This window comes from Chlorocebus sabaeus, chromosome 26 (genome assembly GCF_047675955.1).
Source record: "Chlorocebus sabaeus isolate Y175 chromosome 26, mChlSab1.0.hap1, whole genome shotgun sequence".
Taxonomy (NCBI): Eukaryota; Metazoa; Chordata; class Mammalia; order Primates; family Cercopithecidae; genus Chlorocebus; species Chlorocebus sabaeus.
The window spans coordinates 41,002,324-41,022,895 of record NC_132929.1 but is presented as its reverse complement, the minus strand read 5'-3'; the positions used below and the strand labels follow the sequence as shown (position 1 = coordinate 41,022,895).

Here is a 20,572-nt window from a genome sequence, read left to right as displayed (position 1 = left end):
CACTCCACCCAGGGGGCCAGGGTCACACAGAGAACTCGGCAGAAAAATCTGTTTAGGGAGCTGCCGCCCAGGCAGAAACTCAAGTCCACTGTCTGCCTTTTCCACTGGGGAATCCAAGACCCTTTGGAGAAGGGATTTGCCTAAGGTCACCCAGTGCGTTAATGGCAGTGCTGGAACTAGAAACTATAACTGTTGACTCCAAGTCTGGTGCTTTGCCCGTGACCCTGACAGTTCTCTGCCTAGATGGTGGGTTGCATTTGGGAGGGAAGAATGGAGGTAGATGTGGGTCTGTCTGATCATTTCTCTGGTGCTGAGCTGAAGCCCAGGCAATTCTTCTAACTCTAAAAGAAACAGCTCAGAGGTCCAGTCCTAGCCCTGCTGACTTTTATTGCTACATCTCCCATCTGACAGACGGAATCATTGCTGCTGCCCCCAGTACCACCTCACCAGGTTACTGTGCGACTCAGGTGAGGTATTGAATGGCAAATGCCTAATGGTAAGGCTGCCTTCTGTCTGTCTTCTTGCCAGGGTCCCTGGCGTCCACCAGGGGGCAGGACGTGGTCATTGTGGCAGCCCCAGAGAACACCACGGTGGTGTCTGGCCAGAGTGTGGTGATGGAATGTGTGGCCTCAGCTGACCCCACCCCTTTTGTGTCCTGGGTCCGACAAGGTGAGTGGAGGGGGTGGGAGAAGGAGGGCATGGGAAGGGAAGGATGTGGCATCTCACATGCCCCTAAGTCAGGGGGATGTATGGGTGATGGCCCAGGGGTCACCAACCTTCTGGTGTGGCAGGAACTCCTCTCCCAGGGCTGGGTGTGGTGGACAAGGTCAGAGCTTTGAGGGGAACTGGACAGACTTCTTTGTCACTCTGTGTAGCATGTGCTTTACAAAAGCACTTCCAGGCTGCCACTTACAGAACAGTTATTGCAGCCCTCCTGAGGTCAGGTGCTGAGCTACGTTCTCCACCGTAATTACGTATTTCTGTTCCTCACAACAGTGTTACCAGTGAGTACTTGAGAGCTGGGAAGGTGCCACACAGCCAGTGAGTCAGGTGGAACCAGATCCCTCTGCTGGTCTGTGTAACTATAAGGCCAGCTCTGGGACCACCCCAGCATACTGCTGCCTTTGTGTGACTGGCATCATGCTGGGCACAGTGAACAAAATCTAGAGAGGCAGGGACCCTGCCCTCTGAATCATCGTCTAGTGAGGAAGAGGAAACACACATCTATGAAGAGAGGTCTGACAGTATCAGGCTACAACTGAGAAGTGCCACTGAGTGACTGGAGATGCCATCAGGGTAATGCCAGTGCTGGGCCAAATGTCACTGTGCAGTCTGCTGAGCACTTTCACACCTGTTCTCCTGTCAGCCTCCAAGAGCCCTTTGGGGAGAGTAGGGGCCAGAACTATTATTCCCAGTGGGCAGATGAGGAAACTGAGGCTCAGAGAGGCAGGTGGAAGAGCCGGGACCCAAGCTTTTGAGTCTGTTCTCTTTCTGGTACGTTACTTCTTACAGTCCTGTAGAAAGAAAGCAAGGGTTATTTTTGTTTCCATTTGTTGGTGAAAAGTGACTTGTCCCAAATTGATGGCAGAAGTAAATTTTAAATTCAGTCCTCTTTACCCCATTCCCAACTCATTCTGTTACTCTATACGTATTTTTTTTAAAAATAAGTTTATATCTCATACTCAAAACTGTATATCATGAATATATATAGTTTAAATAAAATAAATTGAACAACTATTAATATGTACCACCACTGAGCTGATAAAATAGAACAGTGCTGGGATTTTCGCAACTGTCTGGCCTGCACTGCCTTGTTGGACCTGTGACACTTGCCTACTTAGGGGGCCAGCAGGACCCTCGTACTACTGGGATAAACTTGTGGTATCACCTAGAAGTTCTAATGTCAATATTTCTTAATTCCTGATTATGCATCAGGGTCACCCAGGGGACTTGTTAAAACTGCAGACTCCTTTCTTCACCCCGGAGAGTCGTGATCTAGGAATTTTTTTTTTTTTTTTTTTTTTTTGCCTGTCACCCAGGCTGGAGTGCAGTGGTATAATCATAGTTCACTGCCGCTTCCACCTTTTGCTGGTTCAGGTGATCTACCTCAGCCTCCTGAGTAGCTGGGGCTACAGGCATGTGCCGCTATGCTACTTGTTTTTTGTTTGTTTGTTTGTTTGTTTGTTTTGTAGAGACAGGGTTTCTAGATGTTGCACAGGCTGGTCTCAAACTCCTGGGCTCAAGTGACCCGCCCATTTTGGCCTCCCTAAGTGCTGGGATTACAGGTGTGAGTCACTGCGCCCAGTTCTGCACCTGAAAGTGTGCTCTTCAGCTCTACTACCTAGGACTAGTTAGAAATGCAGAGTCTGGGGCCCTGCCTCAGGCCTCTACATCTTAACAAGGTCCCCTGCTCATCTGTGATTCATGTGCACTGTACAGATTTGAGAATTGCTGTCCCGGAGGATCCTGACACCTAGGAAGAGAAGGGCTGGAAAGGAGCTTCATTCCTACTCCAAGCACTGCTTTCTTTCCAGGAACTTACTCCACTAAGTCAGGGAAGGAGCATGGGTTTTTGTTTTTGATTTTGTTTTTTGTTTTGCTTTTTGAGACGGAGTCTCGCTCTGTTGCCCAGGCTGGAGTGCAGTGGCGCGATCTCGGCTCCCTGCAACCTCTGCCTCCCGTTCAAGCGATTCTCCTGCCTCAGCTTCCCAAGTAGCTGGGACGACAGGAGCCTGCCACCACGCCTGGCTAATTTTTTGTATTTTTAGTAGAGACTGGGTTTTACCGTGTTAGCCAGGATGGTCTCGATCTCCTGACCTTGTGATCCGACCTCGTGATCTAGGCGTGAGCCACCACACCCAGCCTGTTTTGTTTTCTCTTTTCCTTCCTTCCTTCCTTCCTTCCTTCCTTCCTTCCTTCCTTCCTTCCTTCCTTCCTTCCTCTTTCTCTTTTTCTTTCCTTCCTTCCTTCCTTCATTCTTTCCCTCCCTCCCTCCCTCCCTCCTTCCTTCTCTCTCTCTCTCTCTTTCTATTTATTTATTTATTTATTGGAATTTTGCTCTGTTTCCAAAGGTTGGAGTGCAGTGGCATGATCTTGGCTTACTGCAACCTTTGCCTCCTGGGTTCACATGATTCTCCTGCCTCAGAGTCCTGAGTAGCTGGCATTATAGGCATACACCACCACATTCAGCTAATTTTTGTGTTTTTAGTAGAGATGGGGTTTTGCCATGTTAGCCAGGCTGGTTTCGAACTCCTGATCTCAAGTGATCCACCTGCCTCGGCCTCCCAAAGTGCTGGGATTACAGGTGTGAGCCACCGCACCCAGCTGTTTTGTTTTCTGACTGCAAATGTTGTAAATGTTCACCATAGAAAACTAGGAAGAAAAATAGATGCAGAAAACACTCCACCACTCAGATATAAAAGTTGTTTATGTACCAGTATACCTTCTTTCAGTTTTTTTCTATGCATATGTACAGTTTTCTCCCTGAAATTGAGAACATGTGCTGCATTTACAGTTCCAAGTCCTATTTTCATCCAACAGTATATCATAAGCATTTCTCCATCTTTAAAACATTTTCAAAATAATTGTAATGACTATCTAATATTCCATACTTTGAATATAGCTATGATATAATTCACCAGTTCCTGCTGTTGGATTTTTAAGTCCTTTCCAGTTGTCCACTGTTACAGTTAACACTGCAGTGATCTGCTCTGTTCACAAATAACTTGCCTGTAATTCTGATCATCTTCCTAGGATAGGTACGCATAAATGGAATCCTTGGCTTCAAGGCCTAGGTGAAGCTCCTTTATGGCCCTTTCTCCAGCATTGCAATTTACTATTTTAAAAAATCTTCTCAAGTTGATGGGTGAAAATTAACATCTATGTTTTAGTATCTTTTTTTTTTTTTTTTCATAGAGACGGAGTCTCACTATGTTGCCCAGGGTGGTCTTGAACTCCTGGTCTCAAGTGATCCTCCCACCTCAGCCTCCCAAAGTGCTGAGAGTACAGGCGTGAGCCACCATGCCCAGCCTAACATCTGTTTTGAAGTGCCTTTCTTTGATGACATGAAGTTGTGTTTCTTGGCTATTTGCATTGCTTCTCTAGATTTTCTGTTCATGTCTACAAGGCAAGGGCTTTTTAAATGGTTTTCATTTCACATTGAGATAAAAATCTGTGCACATTCAAATCGTTGTCTTGGTATGACCTTACCAGCCCTAGCTTCATCATAGTACTGGGCTGGGACCCCAGGGAAGGAGCATGTCCTTCTTAAGAGAAATGAATTTAGTAATGAAAACTGTCGAGCGTATGAGCACCTATTATTAATATATGCCTGCACTGTGCCAGGGGTTCTCACATTCTTTCAACCCTCATGGAAACCCTGCCAGTTAAGGGCTAGTTCCCCCTTACAGATGGAGACAGCAGGGCTCAGAGAGTCCCGGCAAGAGGAGGAAATGAGAGTCGGACCAGGGACGGTTGTGTTCACTTTACCCGGGTGCAGAGTGTTCCTGAGGTCCGGAGAGTGAATGGAAGGGCAGTCCCTAGCGTCCCCTCCAGCGCGTCTCCCTCTCCTTCCCCAGACGGGAAGCCCATCTCCACAGATGTCATCGTCCTGGGCCGCACCAACCTACTAATTGCCAGCGCGCAGCCCCGGCACTCCGGCGTCTACGTCTGCCGCGCCAACAAGCCCCGCACGCGCGACTTCGCCACTGCCGCCGCAGAGCTCCGCGTGCTGGGTGAGGCGGACGGAAGGGCGGAGGGAGCGGGTTGTCTGGGGCTGGGGTGAATAAGGCAGGGGGAAGTGGACAGGTGGGTGTGCTGGGGAGACTCAGGCGCGCTCCTGGAGGACCAACTCAGGGGAGGAGTCCCTAGTAAGGCGGAGGTGGGGCGAGGGATGGGGACTAGGTAACTGGAGGACTGGAGGACGGAGTGCGGGGCGTTGAATCTGGGGATGGAGGGAGAGGGGTGATTAGGGCCTGGCGCGAGTGATTAGCGGGGAGGTGGGACTGGGATTGTTGGGGGGATAGTGGAGTGATCTGGGTGGTACTATGAAAACTGGGGGGCAGAACAGATCTGATAGGTGCGGGAGACATCGGAGGTCAGGGAGGAAGGAGATAGGTAAATTACGGGTGGGGTTAGATCCGGGAGGAGCGATATTTAGGGGAGGCTGAGGCGGCCTGGGGACAGTTTTGGAAGAGAAAGAGAATGGTCGTTGTGGGGCTGGGGTAAGTGGGGAGAAGAAGGGGTAAGTCTGCGCTGAGCGGAAGTAGTTTGGAAAGGGTGAATCAGGGAGACTTTAGAGTGATTGGAAAGGGAGGGGGAAGGGCGGTGGGGGGCAGGGTTGGGGTCCTGGGGGGAGGGGCAGAGACCTTAGTGGCGGGACCCCCGCGCTCAGCGTCGCCCCTCGCGCCCCCAGCGGCTCCCGCCATCACTCAGGCGCCCGAGGCGCTGTCACGGACGCGGGCGAGCACAGCGCGCTTCGTGTGCCGCGCGTCGGGGGAGCCGCAGCCAGCTCTGCGCTGGCTGCACAACGGGGCGCCGCTGCGGCCAAACGGGCGCGTCAAGGTCCAGGGCGGCGGTGGCAGCCTGGTCATCACACAGATCGGCCTGCAGGACGCGGGCTACTACCAGTGCGTGGCTGAGAACATCGCGGGAATGGCGTGTGCTGCCGCGTCGCTGGCCGTGGTGGTGCGCGAGGGGCTGCCCAGCGCCCCCACGAGGGTCACTGCTACGCCACTGAGCAGCTCCGCTGTGCTGGTGGCCTGGGAGCGGCCCGAGCTGCACAGCGAGCAGATCATCGGCTTCTCTCTCCACTACCAGAAGGCACGGGGTACGTCGGCCTGGGGCAGGATGCACCGGGGAGGGGGATGCACCAGCGCAGGCCCCGGCGGGGTGCAGCGGGGAGGATTTCAGGTCGGATGACTGAAGGGTTGCCTGATGGGTACCTCTGCAGCGAGGATGGACTGGGGTAGGAGCCCATATTAGAGACCCGCATAGGTATGGTAGGTATGGATTAGGCAGTTGGCGCTGGAAGGGCCACTGCTTCCCTCAGTCATATTTGTTGAGAGAGGAGGGAGAGGACGTTCCTGGAGCCACCTCCCACCCCAGTTAACTAACTGGAGAGGTAGGTCATTTCCAGAAAGCACTCCCTAACCAGTGGAGGAATTATAGAGTGAGACAGGAAGCGGAGGGAGTTTATACACTCTTGCTTAGATTATCTGGGATGATTTAGCTATAAATAGACACCAGGACAATATGAAGGATTCCTAGACAAACTCCAGCTAACCAGCACTGGAGTGGCACTATGACAGTCCCCTTGTCCCCTGTGTCACCAGGCATGGATAATGTGGAATACCAGTTTGCAGTGAACAACGACACCACGGAGCTACAGGTTCGGGACCTGGAACCCAACACAGATTATGAATTCTACGTGGTGGCCTACTCCCAGCTGGGGGCCAGCCGCACCTCCACCCCAGCACTGGTGCACACACTGGATGACGGTAGGGCCTCTGAACCTGCAATGGGCAGCTTGGGGTAAAGAGAATTCCCTGGGGAGGGGAGCTCGCCCTCTCTTTACTAATGTAAAGGCATTTTTTACCTGCTCATATCATCTTTGTACCCTATAAGAGAGCGGACAGGGGCTCTTCTCCTCAGTTTACAGTTGGGGAAACTGAGGCCCAGAAAATGAGAATGATTTGCCCAGGTCAGTAGTTCAGCTGGGACTTGAGCCCAGGTCTTGTGATGATTCCCTGTGTCATGCTCAGTTGGGGAAACTGATGCCCAGAAAATGAGAATGATTTGCCCAGGTCAGTAGTTCAGCTGGGACTTGAGCCCAGGTCTTGTGATGATTCCCTGTGTCATGCAGTTCTCCCTGACACCTGTGTGCCATCCAGCTAGGGTAGGGGTCAGTGACATTAACCCATTAGATGTGGAAGATTGTGCTCCAAGACTTTTTCCAGCTTCAGAGTGGGAAAGATGTCCCCTCATCCTTCAGCTTGGGGCTCCCCTGAGAAGCTCCCTTTCCTCCCTCAGATCCTGGTCCTGGCCTACTTCTGACTTGCTGTGTGACCCAGGCAAGTCTCTGATCGCTCCTGAGCCTCACCTTCCACGTCGGTGGAGCAGAGCTCACGCTGATGTTCTTCTGTCTCAGTCCCCAGTGCAGCACCCCAGCTCTCCCTGTCCAGCCCCAACCCCTCGGACATCAGGGTGGCATGGCTGCCCCTGCCCCCCAGCCTGAGCAATGGGCAGGTGGTGAAGTACAAGATAGAATACGGTTTGGGAAAGGAAGGTGAGTGGGGCGGGTGGGCTGCAGGCAGGTCTGGGAATGATCAATGCGAAGAGTGGTCAGGGTTGCTGGAGACCTGAGCAGGGTAGCGGAGTCGGGGAAAAGGAAGCAGAGTAGGGAGGGGTTGGGGAAGGGTGAACCTGAAAAACAGGGGTCTGGGCAGGAATGAAAAGGGAAGATAGAGGGGCCTAGCTTAAGGCAGAGGGAGGCCTGGGCTCTCACCCCAATCCCTCTACAGCTGCAGTATGTAATCCCACTGAGTCCCTGCCTCAGTTTCCTTATCTGGGAAATGGGGGGCTGAGGTGGGAGGATCACTTGACCCCAGGATTTCAAGGCTGCAGGGAACTGTGATCATGCCATCGTACTCCCATCTGGGTGACAGAACAAAGCTCTGTTTCAGAAAAAAATAAAAGGATAAAAGTTAAGAGAAGGAAGGTGGCTGAGGGACCAAGGGAAGGGTGAGGAAGGAGGGAAAGGTGAGGAAGGAGGGAAGGGTGAGGAAGTGGCCATGGTGGCCCTCAGGGCTCTGGAAGCCAGGCAGTGCTTGCTGGCCTTCATGGTCAGCCCCTTGTGTCTGCATCCCGTGTGTGTGTGTTGGCGGGGGATGGTCATTGACAGCTCCTGGGGAAGTGGGGAAAGCCTGCCATCATTCTCTCTGCAGCTGAGCCCAGGCTGATAGCCTGCATCAGCCAGAGGTGGAGGCTCAAGCGTCCACCCTGGAGCCATAGAGTCTGCCCAGGCACTGAGGGGTCAGTGCTGAGAATGCCTCAGGCTCCCATGGGCACGGAGGAACCAGGATGTGAGGTGGAAGAGCCATGTAGGAGAATTTAGCATCCTGGTCCTCAGGTGGCTACCCAACAGCCCACCTTTTCTGTCCCTGCAGATCAGATTTTCTCTACTGAGGTGCAAGGAAATGAGACACAGCTTACGCTGAACTTGCTTCAGCCAAACAAGGTGTATCGAGTACGGATTTCGGCTGGTACAGCAGCCGGCTTCGGGGCCCCTTCCCAGTGGATGCAGCACAGGACGCCCAGTATGCACAACCAGAGCCACGGTACGGGGTTAGAGGAGAGACAGGAGTGTGTGTGTGACTGTGTGGGTGTGCGTGTGTCCTTGGGACCCAGTGCCCCACCCCCCCACCCCACCCTCCATCAGAGACCTTCCATGGCTCCCTCTGCTTGATGGGTGAGCGAGGCCCAGGTGCAGAGGTGAAGGGCTGGGATCTGGTGTCCCTTCGATTTGCCGTGTGACCTTGGACAAACCATTCTGAGGCTTCATTTACTGCCCAGGAGTGGCATGAGGTTGAATAATGTATTGTAACTAAAGTGCTTAGTTAAACTCATTGAACTGTAGCTGCTTCGAGGATGATGATGATGTTTTGTTGAGAGGCCCAATAGAAGAGTGATTAAATGCTGACCAAACCGGCCTACGTGCTCTCTGTACGACACTGGGTAAATTACGTAACTCTCTGAGCTTCAGTTTTCTTATCTGTAAAGTGAAGGTTGTAGTATATTTTCACTATTTTAGAGGGCTGCAAGAATAAAGTTATAATACATATACAAAGTGCATATACACAGTGTGTTTGACACATTGTAAGCTCCTCACTCTCAAGTGGGTGTCCCTACTGTAATGGTGGCATCCCCCCTTCCTGGCGTCAGCAACCACCACCCCTACTGCCCCAGACATTTGATCCTTCAGAAGACTTCACAGAGGCTGATTCTGTGCCAGGTGCTATCAGCCTGCTCCAGAGGTGCTCCTTGCTGACTCCTTTGCAAATGCCCAGCAGACACCCCTGCATTCCCTGCACTCTGTGCTTGCAGAATAGTGAGTTCACCTCTAGACTGAGCCCAGGCCTGGCACTAAGAGTGGTGGCTGAGTGGTGATGTGTTGGGAGAATGCTGGCAAGGCTCTCACTGAATGCCATCTTACTGCCTCTTCCTCATGCCTCTTCCCTGTCTCCTATCCCTGGCCTCCTTCTCCTCATTCCCCATTCTGTTCCTTAATTTTCCCATCCTGCTCCTCTGCCCCCAGTCCCTTTTGCCCCTGCAGAGTTGAAGGTGCAGGCAAGGATGGAGTCCCTGGTCGTGTCATGGCAGCCACCCCCTCACCCCACCCAGATCTCTGGCTACAAACTATATTGGCGGGAGGTGGGGGCTGAGGAGGAGGCCAATGGCGATCGCCCACCAGGGGGCCGTGGAGACCAGGCTTGGGATGTGGGGCCCGTCCGGCTCAAGAAGAAAGTGAAGCAGTACGAGCTGACCCAGCTAGGTGAGGAGGGCTGGGGGAGCGGGAGAGAGGGATGTAGCTTCAGGGGGGACCGGGCAAGCTGTGTGAAGGAGTTAGAGATGGGATGCTTTCTGTGGACAGGAGAGTGACCCCAGATGTCCCCCTAGCTATTAAGCCCTGTAACCTTCCCCAGTCCCTGGCCAGCTGTATGAGGTGAAGCTCGTGGCATTCAACAAACATGAGGACGGCTATGCAGCAGTGTGGAAGGGCAAGACGGAGAAGGCGCCTGCACCAGGTGAGGGCCGTGGGGGAAGAAGGCGGGGAGGGCTCAGGTGAAGGCTCTGTTAGCCACTTCCTCTTCTTTTCCTTTGGGCCAGCCTGGTGAACAGGCACTTTAGTAGCCTCAGCTCATGCTCAAACCCATTCTCCTAGGATTAGGGGTCCTCTTCTAGCTCCAGAGAGCCTCTGTCATGGAGAGAAGCTCGTGTGTTCATGGTCTTAGGCCTGCCACCTTATTTTCATTAGCCATGAATAGTGCTGATTTCCAAAGTTCAAACAGAGGGAAACCCTATGGTTGATCAGTAACTCCTGACCCCAAGTTTGACCTTAAAACAAGTTTTTTTTAAACACATTTGTCTACATCACACTATCAGACTATCTCTCAAGTCTAAGAAGAGTGAGTATCCCTATGTGACCTAACAGGAAACTGAGGCTCAGAGAGGAAAAGGAACTTGTCCAAGGTCGCACAGAGCCTAGACTAGAACCGGGACTCCTGGTTTCCAGGCAAAACTCTTTCCACTGCACTACACTGCCTTGTGGCCCTGTATTGAACACCTCAGTTACCCATCATGACACTCCCTCACCCCTAACTTCCCAGCCACATGGTTTAGCAGAGGGAGTAATCAACCAGAAGCCATGAAGCCTGGTTTCTTTTTTTTTTTTTTTTTTTTTTGAGACAGAGGAGTCTCATTCTGTTGCCCAGGCTAGAGTGCAATGGCATGATCTCAGCTCACTGCAACCTCTACCTCTTGGTTCAAGCAATTCTTGTGCCTCAGCCTCCTGAGCAGCTGGGATTACAGGTGTGCGCCACCACACCCGGCTAATTTTTGTATTTTTTTTTTGTTTTTTTTTTTTTTTTTTTTTGAGATGGAGTCTCGCTCTGTCAACCAGGCTGGAGTGCAGTGGCTGGATCTCAGCTCACTGCAAACTCCGCCTCCCAGGTTCACACCATTCTCCTGCCTCAGCCTCTGGTGTAGCTGGGACTACAGGCACCCGCCACCTCACCCAGCTAGTTTTTTTGTATTTTTTAGTAGAGACGGGGTTTCACCTTGTTACAGGATGGTCTCGATCTCCTGACCTCGTGATCCGCCCGTCTCAGCCTCCCCAAGTGCTGGGATTACAGGCTTGAGCCACCGCGCCCGGCCTAATTTTTGTATTTTTAGTAGAGACGGGGTTTCACCATATTGGCCAGGCTAGTCTCGAACTCCCGACCTCAGGTGATCCACCCACCTTGGCCTCCCAGCCTGCTGGGATTACAGGTATGAGCCACCACACCCAGCTGAGTTCTAATTCCAGTTTGTTCATTTCTTCATTCAGCAAATATTTCACTAAGTGTCTACTAAGTGCCAGCTCTGCTTTGGGAATTTAGTGGTGGACAACACAAATAAGGTTCCTGCTCTCATGGGATTTATTTTATGTTTCTATAATAAACACTTATAAATATAGTGTTTATTATATTTCAGACATTTCCTATCTATTTTTAAAATATTAAATAATTTAATCCTCATAACAACCCCATGAGGTAGGTGCTATCATTAGAATAGTGAATGGAGACACAGAGAGGGTAAGTAATTTCTCCAAGGTCACACAGCTAGTAAGTGTCAGAGCTGGAATTTGAACCAAGGCAGCCTGGTTCCAGAGTCTGGTTCCATGGTTATTCATTGCTGTGATTTGCTGCCTCTCTCTTTATTACGTTCTTATAGACTAGTGTTCTACAGTCAAAAATCAAATTCTTGGAAGCCTCAGTTGCTTTATCTGTGGAGTAGGAATGATGCTACTCAACTCACAAGATCAAAGGAAAGGGTCAAAGAAAGCCTTGGGAACTGTAAACCACTATGCATATTTAAGGATGAGTATCCTCCCTCCCTTCCTCACACTCTAGTTTTCACCTTTCAGACATGCCCATCCAGAGGGGACCACCCCTGCCCCCAGCCCACGTTCATGCAGAATCAAACAGCTCCACATCCATCTGGCTTCGGTGGAAAAAGCCAGACTTCACCACAGTCAAGATTGTCAACTACACTGTGCGCTTCAGCCCCTGGGGGCTCAGGAATGCCTCCCTGGTCACCTATTACACCAGGTGGGGACTAATGCCTTTACTAATCTAAAGAAGGAAGGAAGAGCAGGTGGGGGTTGGGGTGGGAAGGCAGCAGGTGGTGATCAGGGAAGGGCCCCTGGGATTCAGGAACACGTCATGGCTCACCCGTTACACTGAGGCCACACAGAGGGGCTGCACAGGGTCCACGTCCTTGCCTGCTGACCAGATGGTAGCGAGGAGGCCATCCAATCCTGTCCCCTCACAACACAGCCTTGTTCTCAAACTCTGGAGAATGTGACACAGGACAGACCTGTTTCTCCAGCCTCAGAGGGCTCCCAATCTGATGGTGAAGAGAGCCCTGCCCCTGTCTCAGAGCTGCTCCCTCCACCGCATCAGATGGGGAGACAGAGCCTGAGGAGCCTGAGGTTTGGTGGAGGAAAGTCGCATAAAAAGCAACTGATATATACAATTGCCAGGAAGGCAAAATTAAGCCAAATAAAAGATGCATCATAGATGATTCCATAGGTGGAGAATAACTTGGATTAATCCAGGAAGGTTTCCTGGAGGAGGGGGCCTGGTTTCGAGATTGGACTTGGAGCAGCATACATCCAGACCTCTCTGTAGGTCCCTGGGTGGTGGCAGTGGCCTCCAGGTCAGGGAGCAGCTTCCCTTCCCATGGTAGAGCCTGGGGCTGGGACTGACAGCAGGGGAGTAGATTTGGAGGGGTCTGCCCTGCTGGGAGAGTGTGCCTGAGAGCACTAGTCACGTTTCTTGCCTTAGCAGTTCTGGAGAAGACATCCTCATTGGCGGCTTGAAGCCATTCACCAAATACGAGTTTGCGGTGCAGTCTCACGGCGTGGACGTGGATGGGCCTTTCGGCTCTGTGGTGGAGCGCTCCACCCTGCCTGACCGTGAGTGGCTCCCAGCCCCTTGCCACCAACCCATCTTTTAACCAACTCCTTCTTGCCCCAGCAGCAAGAAACATCCCTCAGAACCCCAAGGTTGGGCAGAGCTGAGGGCAGAAGAGTTTCTGGGAGGGGAGGAATGTTAAGTCCCTTCACCCACACACACTGTCTTCTAGAATTCCACAACTAGAAACCAGACCTCATCTTTGCTTTGTGGCTTGTTCCATGAAGAAGGAAGAAGGGAGGTCATGTCCTCATGCTCTGTCCGCCAGCTCTGATGTCTCTCCCCATCTCCTCTCCTGCACCCCAGGGCCCTCAACACCCCCATCCGACCTACGACTCAGCCCCCTGACACCGTCCACGGTTCGGCTGCACTGGTGCCCCCCCACAGAGCCCAATGGGGAGATCGTGGAGTATCTGATCCTATACAGCAACAACCACACGCAGCCTGAGCACCAGTGGACCTTGCTCACCACGGAGGGTGAGGGCTCCTGCCCCAGGGCATCTGCCTAAGAGCTTCCCAGCCTCTCCCGCTTCCAGCAGTGAGAACAGTGCTGGGGTTTGTTCCAGGTGCTTCTGGGAGAAGCAGTAGAAGCTGCTGCCTACATGGAGAGCAGACTTTCCCAGTCCCACCTCCCTGCCCGCCTCTGCATCCACCCACTCCATCCCACCATCCCTGCTCTCCCTGCCTCCCTCACCCCCAGGAAACATCTTCAGTGCTGAGGTCCATGGCCTGGAGAGCGACACTCGGTACTTCTTCAAGATGGGGGCGCGCACAGAGGTGGGGCCTGGGCCTTTTTCCCGCCTGCAGGATGTGATCACGCTCCAGGAGAAGCTGTCAGGTATGACTTCAGGGCAGCCCAGGGTTCCCAGAGGCCCCTGGAGTTGACTTCCAACCCCCTGGCTGTGGACACATTATTTTGCACAGCTGTCCTCCTGGTTTGGTGCGAGCAGAGCAAATGTAAAGGGGAAATAGGTATGGTTCAGTGATGACTTTGTTCAGACGTCAGGTTCATGGAAAACTGGCTTTTTTTTTTTTTTTTTTTGAGACAGAGTTTCACTCTTGTTGCCCAGGCTAGAGTGCAATGGCGTGATCTTGGCTCACTGCAACCTCTGCCTCCCAGGTGCAAGTGATTCTTCTGCCTCAGCCTCCCAAATAGCTGGGATTATAGGCACATACCACCATGCCTGGCTAATTTTTGTATTTTTAGTAGAGACGGGGTTTCACCATGTTGACCAGGCTGGTCTCAAACTCCTGACCTCATGATCCGCCCACCTTGGTCCCCTAAAGTGCTGGGATTACAGGCATGAGCCACCATGCCTGGCCAATTTTTGTATTTTTAGTAGAGACGGGGTTTCACCACATTGGCCAGGCTTGTCTCAAACTCCTTACCTCAAGTGATCCACCCGCCTTGGCCTCCCAAAGTGCTGGATTACAGGCATGCGCCACTGCACCTAGCTGGGACTGGCTTTAAAGACCAGTTTCTTTGGAAATTGCTTTGATCGGAGGATTAACTTGGTGAGGCGATGAGCTTTATGGGGTGGAGGTGGACAGCAGGACTGGCTACATAATTTCTGGGGCCCAGTGCAAAATGAAAAGGTGCTATCCCTTATTTTAAAAATTAGAGGTCGGGCATGGTGGCTTGTGCTTGTAATCCAAAGTGCTCATGCACTTTGGAAGGCTGAGGTGGGAGGATCACTTGAGGCCAGGAGTTGGAGACCAGCCTGGACAACATGGTGAGACCTTGTCTCCACAAAAAATTTAAAAATTATCGGGGTGTGGTAGCTTATGCCTGTGGTCACAGCTGCTTGGGAGGCTGAGGTGGGAGGATCACTTATGCCCAGGAGGTTGAGGCTACAGCAAGCCGTGTTCATGCCACTGTAGTCTGGCCTGGGTGACAGAGCAAGACCCTATCTCAAAAAAAAAAAAAAAAAGAATTTTAAGGTGGTGACAGCAGAGCATTAACTCAAGCATGGGGCCCACCCAAGCATGGGGTCTGCGCACCTGCACATGTTGCACACCCATGCAACAGCCCTGGGGGCAGGCAACACGTGTTTCACTAAAGGCCAGTTTGAGGAGGACAGACCATAACTTCTGGGTGTGTTCTGGGGAAGACAGTCACGGGGAGTGGTAGTAGTAGTTTCTGTGAGGCCACAGGGACCTCCTGTCCTTGTATCAGAAGATTGTGAGTATCTGAAGGGTGAGGGTCCGGCTGGTGTCTCCTGAGAAAGCCATGGATAGTCCTGATCCATGCCCTGTGCCCTTCTTCTGTCCTGACCTGCTCTGTGCCTCTCTCTCCCCCACCAGACTCGCTGGACATGCACTCAGTCACGGGCATCATCGTGGGTGTCTGCCTGGGCCTCCTCTGCCTCCTGGCCTGCATGTGTGCCGGCCTGCGCCGCAGCCCCCACAGGTGAGCAGGGGAGCCAGTCTGGCTTCAGGGAAGGGAGACTTCCAGGAAGGGCTGCAGAACGGGCCATCGGGGAAAGTGGCCATGACTTGCCCTTGGCTCTCCCAGGAGCCCCGTTAAAGTTAGGACTCTGGGATGAAGGAATCAGGGATGATGTCTTCATGAGAATGGGGAGTGGACTTAGGGGAGCCCCTGGATACCCCCCTCAGCAAGGCCAACAGAACTGCCTCACTCCCACTTCCTCTGTAGCTGCCAGCGTCCTGGAAAGAGGGGGCCCAAATCTCCAGATGCCACCCTGTTTATAGCATGAGGCTGTTTTGAACAATAGCAGTTTTTCTTACTCATTGCACAGACCAGGAAAGCAAGTCCTAGAGATGGGCAGGAACCTGCCCAGAGACATGGGCTGGACCAGATCCCAGTCCCGCCCGACCCCTTACTCTGACCACTGTGCCTTGTTTTCTGTCTTCCCTTCCAGGGAATCCCTCCCAGGCCTGTCCTCCACGGCCACCCCTGGGAATCCTGCGCTGTACTCCAGAGCTCAGCTTGGCCCCCCGAGTCCCCCAGCTGCCCATGAACTGGAGTCCCTTGTGCACCCCCATCCCCAGGACTGGTCCCCGCCACCCTCAGACGTGGAGGACAGGGCTGAAGTGCACAGCCTTATGGGTGGCGGCATTTCTGAAGGCCGGGGTCACTCCAAAAGAAAGGTAGGTCGGAGCCCCATATTGGGGCTCATTTCTAAGTAGGACACCAAGGGGCGCCAGAGCACAGCGCGTGGCTGTGTGAGCACGGCCCTACCTTCCCCTTTGGAGCCGGCTGCAGACGCTAGGGCCTCTCTCCCTCCTCCACGGAATGCTTGGCTGGTCAGGGAGCACATGGGCCTCCATACGCTGGCAGAATAGGTCAGCCTGGTTCTCACGAAGGAGAGGGCCTCCCAGCAGGTGACCCAGGGTAGCCAGAACACCCAGCTCCCTCCTCATCCCTGGAGCTAGGGAGACCTCTATGACCCAGCCATCCCCGTGTGGGGAGAAGAGGCCAGTTGGCTTGACTGTGGCCAAGTGGGGCTGGGACCAGGATAAGGTGAGGCCTTCGCAGGGCTGGTCCCTTTCATGCTGGCAGGGGTGGCACATCCCACCCGACTCCGACCCGTCCTCCCTTACCCTCTCCCCGCCTGGCTCAGACACCGCAGGCTTTGCAGAGCGTCTGGTGTTCTGCTCCTCTGTAGGAGGACTCATCCTCGATTACCCTGCTGACTCTCAGCCCTTTCGGTGCTCCTCCCTGAGCCTTGGGGAGGGAGAGAGCAGAGGGTGACAGGCTGGACCCTGCTCTCCCGGGGCCCGTCCCAATTCCCTCCCCTGGGCTTCCCTCTCCCAGCCAATCCTGGTCGTGCCCCTTAGTGTCCCCTTCTTTCCCCTGTGCAGATCTCTTGGGCTCAACCAAGCGGTCCGAGCTGGGCTGGTTCCTGGGCAGGCTGTGAGCTGCCCCAGGCAGGCCCCCGGCCAGCTCTGACCCGGGCCCTGCTGCCCCCTGCTGGAACTGGGCAGACGCTGTTGCTGCAGGCTCTGGTGTACGACGCCATAAAGGTCAGCATCCTGGAAGGAAGGGTCAGGAAAGGAGGAAAGGGTCTCTGTGCTAGTGAAGAGGAAGTAATGAGTTCTCTGGAGACCCCTGGGTGGTAACTTCCCCGGGATAGAAGTCTAGCCAGAAGACCCCTGGAGCCTCCAAAGGTTGAGTAGGGGGAGGGCAGGCCAGTTTGCAGGAACCTGTTTCAACCTGGATTGAAAACAGTCCCTCCTCTACCCAGACCTAAGTGGGCCACAGCAGTTTCGTGGATCTGAGGGTGTGGCTGGCCTGAGTATGCTCAGCCCTTCCTCCTCTCCCCAGAGGCCCTTAGTCCGGTACTCCTGAAACTCCTGGATGAGGGCAAATGGGAAGATTCCATCATTCCCTGCCTTCGCATAGGTTCAAACAGTTCCTGTGTATCCTTTACCAGCTCCCATGTGATACCTACTTTGATGAAGGGTCAGTCTCTCTGCCCCATGTAAGCTGGTCATTCTGATGATTACTCTCAGAAATGGTCACTTTGTGTTCTCTGCTCTGATCAGGGCAATGGGAGGAAGAAGTCACCCCCAGCCTGCAGGAACCAGGTGGAGGCCGAAGTCATTGTCCACTCTGACTTTAGTGCATCTAATGGGAACCCTGACCTCCGTCTCCAAGACCTGGAGCCTGAGGACCCCCTGCCTCCGGAGGCTCCTGATCTCATCTCGAGTGTTGGGGATCCAGGGCAGGGGTCAGCCTGGCTGGACAGGGAGCTGGGAGGATGTGAGCTGGCAGCCCCTGGGCCAGACAGACTTACCTGCTTGCCAGAGGCAGCCAGTGCTTCCTGCTCCTACCCAGACCTCCAGCCAGGCAAGGTGCTGGAGGAGACCCCTGGAGACAGCTGCCAGCTCAAAGCCCCCTGCCCTCTAGGAGCCAGCCCAGGCCTACCCAGATCCCCGGTCTCCTCCTCTGCCTAGCTCCTCCCAGAGAGTGTGGTTTGGGGTAGGCAGGTGTGGGTCACACAGGATGCAACATCTGTGGCCATGCATGTCCACATGTGTGCCTGTAGATACATCATCAAGCCCTTTGGAGCTTCCTAAGGTGCTTTGGCTGGGGGGAGAGGAAAACATGGATTATTCACTCCCCCCATACTCCCATACTCTTTGTGATACACATGTGACATGTGAAAGACATACAAGACATAGCTACATGTGATGTGCACATGTGTGAGGTGCATGTATGTGTACTGGTTGGTGAGCTGGGAAACCTTGGCCCAGGCAGTGGTCACTATAGCCAGATTGGTCCTCCAGGTCACGACGGTGCCCCAGAGTGGTCAGTCCCCAGCCCTGTGGGCCCCCACCTCCATCACCCAGCCTTTTATTACACACTCTGAGAGTGTCTCCAATGCCTGTCTGACAAAGACAGTCCCAGCCCATTTTCCTGTCTGGCTGGGCTGAGTGCAAGCAGACTCTGAATGCCTAGCATTTCAGCTGCATCACCTCCCAGCTTCTTACTGCCCAAATAGAGAGGGTGACCCTGGCTCCCCTCTGAGCAACTCTGCATTTAATTTTGTAATTTGGGAAGTGCCTGGTTTTGAAAATCCGCTTTCTCTCACTCTTGCCCTCCTTCCTTGCCCCTGGCTGCTCTAGTGGTCTGTCTCCCAGTCACCTCGCTCTCCCAGCACCAGTGCCCTTCTCTTGCTCCCAGATACTCTTTCCTTTCCTCTCTCCTGTTTTCCATCCTCTGCTATCTCTCGCACCTCTCCCAGACTGTGTCATCTGGTTCTCCTGCCTGGGTTCAAACTCTGCACCCTTCTCTAACAACGTGACTACCTCATGTGTGCTTCGAGGCCCCCGTGCCCCTCCTGTATCCGTGGCTGCCGTGCGCTCGCCTGCCATCCTCCTGCCTCCTCTTCACTCAGTGCTTCTGCTTGCCCCGCCCCAGGCAGGCCGCCCACACCCAGTGCCCGGCCGGTGTGGGGAAGACCTGGCTTCCTTGCATCTTGACTTTGGGACTGGGATCCGAGGGTTCTCCATGGATGGATCCAAGTCAGAGGGGAATGTTTGAGACAGGGAAGGGGACTGTGATCCAGAGGCTCAGAATTAAAAGATGCCCTCCCTTCTATGCAGGGGGTCAAGTTTACTGGATGGAGATGATTTGGGGCCTTTCTTCCAGAAGAAGCTAAATGAGGAGAAGGGGAGTGAGAGTTCAGGGAGGCCCTTCCCACCCCGTGAGGCTTGACTTGATCTGGGTTGGGGATGACAGGAATGTCACTCTCTGGGGTGCTGGCAGGGAGGTCTTTGCACAGGAAAAGGATTAGCTCATTTCAGTTTGTTTTTTCTTTAAATTGAATCCTCAAGTCATTTTCTGTTCACCTGCCGCACAGGGACAAGCTTGACTTCTATTTTATGTGTAATGAAAACAATGTCATTTATTTGATTTTTCACCTCAGCCCTCTCATAGGAGCATAGAAAGTTAGGGTCTTTACTCCCTAATGGTGTCTGATCGGCACATCAAGAGTTAACTCTGGCTTCTGAGCCAAATTCGAAATAACCAGTCCATTTTTCCTTTCTTTTTTTTTTTTTTTTTTTTTTAATGGTGAAATGTCTCTCAGCACAGTTGCGGCTTCCTCAAACCCTGAAAGCATCTGTGTTTATTACACTCGGGTGTCACTCACTGTTGATGTCTGCACCTACATTTCCACCTCCTCCCCCTCCTTCAGCCAGCCTATGATAACACTAAAGATTATTAATGTTGGTTTTGTATCTCGTTAAAGACAGAATTGTCACTTGTACTATTTCTGTAGCATTCAGCGCTGCTGTGGCTAACACCACTGTGTATGTTTCATCATTGCTCTGAAGGTCAAAAGCCTCATTTTATTTTGCTGGTTTGATTTTTTTTTTTTTAAGAAGAAAAAAAAAAAAACTGCCCTGAATTAAATGGCTGTTTTAACAGTAGGCTCTTAGCATTACACCACATAGTCATTTTTCATGTTCTTGTTTAACAGGCACTGAGGTTCTGGTTTAAATTAAATAGCTGCAAATGAGACAATTTATAACCCATTAGGTTGGGTGGAAAATTGTTTCTCAAAAGCAAATAAGTAATAAATCTGGTATCTGCCTATAACTCACAGTTGATAAGAAAGTGGCCATTTCTCACTAGCATTATATATGATTTGGGCTCTGGGGTAATTTGGAAGTGTTAGGTTTGTGTCTTTGTAGCAGTATTTTTATTAGAAAAGAATCTATTGGCCTTTTACAGGGTATTAATCCCTTTGTCACCTACCATTGATGCCTTAAGTTTTTTGAGTCTCAATTAAAAATCTTCCTTTTCTTGATGCATGACAAGTGTAATCAGTACTTGCTCATTTATTCGTCTGTATTTAGTTTATGCTGTACTATTTAATTATCCTTCCAGCGTTTTTCTTCTCCTTACAAATATGATATTCTTTAGTGTTAAGCTAAGGCATTGATTCATGTATCTGTCCTTATAATGAATTAATAAACTATTTTCCAGAAATATGGAATTCTCTTTTGGAACCATTGACTATGACTAGAATTTCCTCAGCCTTTCTGCCCTACAGAGTTTATTTCTTACTGGGATGGGAAATGTTGTTGTTGTTGTTGTTTTGTTGTTGTTTTGTTGTTGTTGTTGAGACAGGATCTCTCCGTGTCGCCCATGCTGGAGTGTGGTGGCACAATCATAGCTCGCTGCAGACTCAATCTCCTGGGCTCAAGCAGTCTTGTCACTGCAGTCTCCCTAGTAGCTGGGACTACAGGCACATGCCACCATGCCTGGCTAATATTTAAAAAAATTTTTTTTATAGAGATGTGGTCTCGTTATCTTACCCAGACTGGTCTCGAACTCCTGGGCTAAAGCCATCCTCCTGCCTCAG

At 52.2% G+C, this 20,572-nt stretch overlaps 1 protein-coding gene across 6 annotated transcripts in view; it reads left to right on the top strand.

The window, feature by feature from the left end:
* The window catches only part of IGDCC4 (immunoglobulin superfamily DCC subclass member 4), a 40,822-nt gene extending 20,624 nt beyond the window's left edge, over positions 1 to 20,198 (top strand). For 3 of the 6 annotated variants that reach the window (XM_073012239.1, XM_073012236.1, XM_073012237.1), the window contains 16 exons: positions 529 to 669; positions 4,578 to 4,733; positions 5,414 to 5,827; positions 6,333 to 6,497; positions 7,148 to 7,285; positions 8,166 to 8,336; positions 9,314 to 9,550; positions 9,702 to 9,803; positions 11,684 to 11,867; positions 12,606 to 12,736; positions 13,041 to 13,211; positions 13,435 to 13,572; positions 15,039 to 15,144; positions 15,617 to 15,845; positions 16,560 to 16,721; positions 17,244 to 20,198. In XM_073012239.1, coding sequence (XP_072868340.1) covers positions 529 to 669; positions 4,578 to 4,733; positions 5,414 to 5,827; positions 6,333 to 6,497; positions 7,148 to 7,285; positions 8,166 to 8,336; positions 9,314 to 9,550; positions 9,702 to 9,803; positions 11,684 to 11,867; positions 12,606 to 12,736; positions 13,041 to 13,211; positions 13,435 to 13,572; positions 15,039 to 15,144; positions 15,617 to 15,845; positions 16,560 to 16,721; positions 17,244 to 17,654 — 3,056 coding nt within the window. In that variant the 3' untranslated portion in view covers positions 17,655 to 20,198. The remainder of the gene's footprint in view (positions 1 to 528; positions 670 to 4,577; positions 4,734 to 5,413; positions 5,828 to 6,332; positions 6,498 to 7,147; positions 7,286 to 8,165; positions 8,337 to 9,313; positions 9,551 to 9,701; positions 9,804 to 11,683; positions 11,868 to 12,605; positions 12,737 to 13,040; positions 13,212 to 13,434; positions 13,573 to 15,038; positions 15,145 to 15,616; positions 15,846 to 16,559; positions 16,722 to 17,243) is intronic. The other 3 variants (XM_073012240.1, XM_008016243.3, XM_073012238.1) reach the window with 2 other exon arrangements.
* The last annotated feature ends 374 nt before the right edge of the window (positions 20,199 to 20,572 follow it).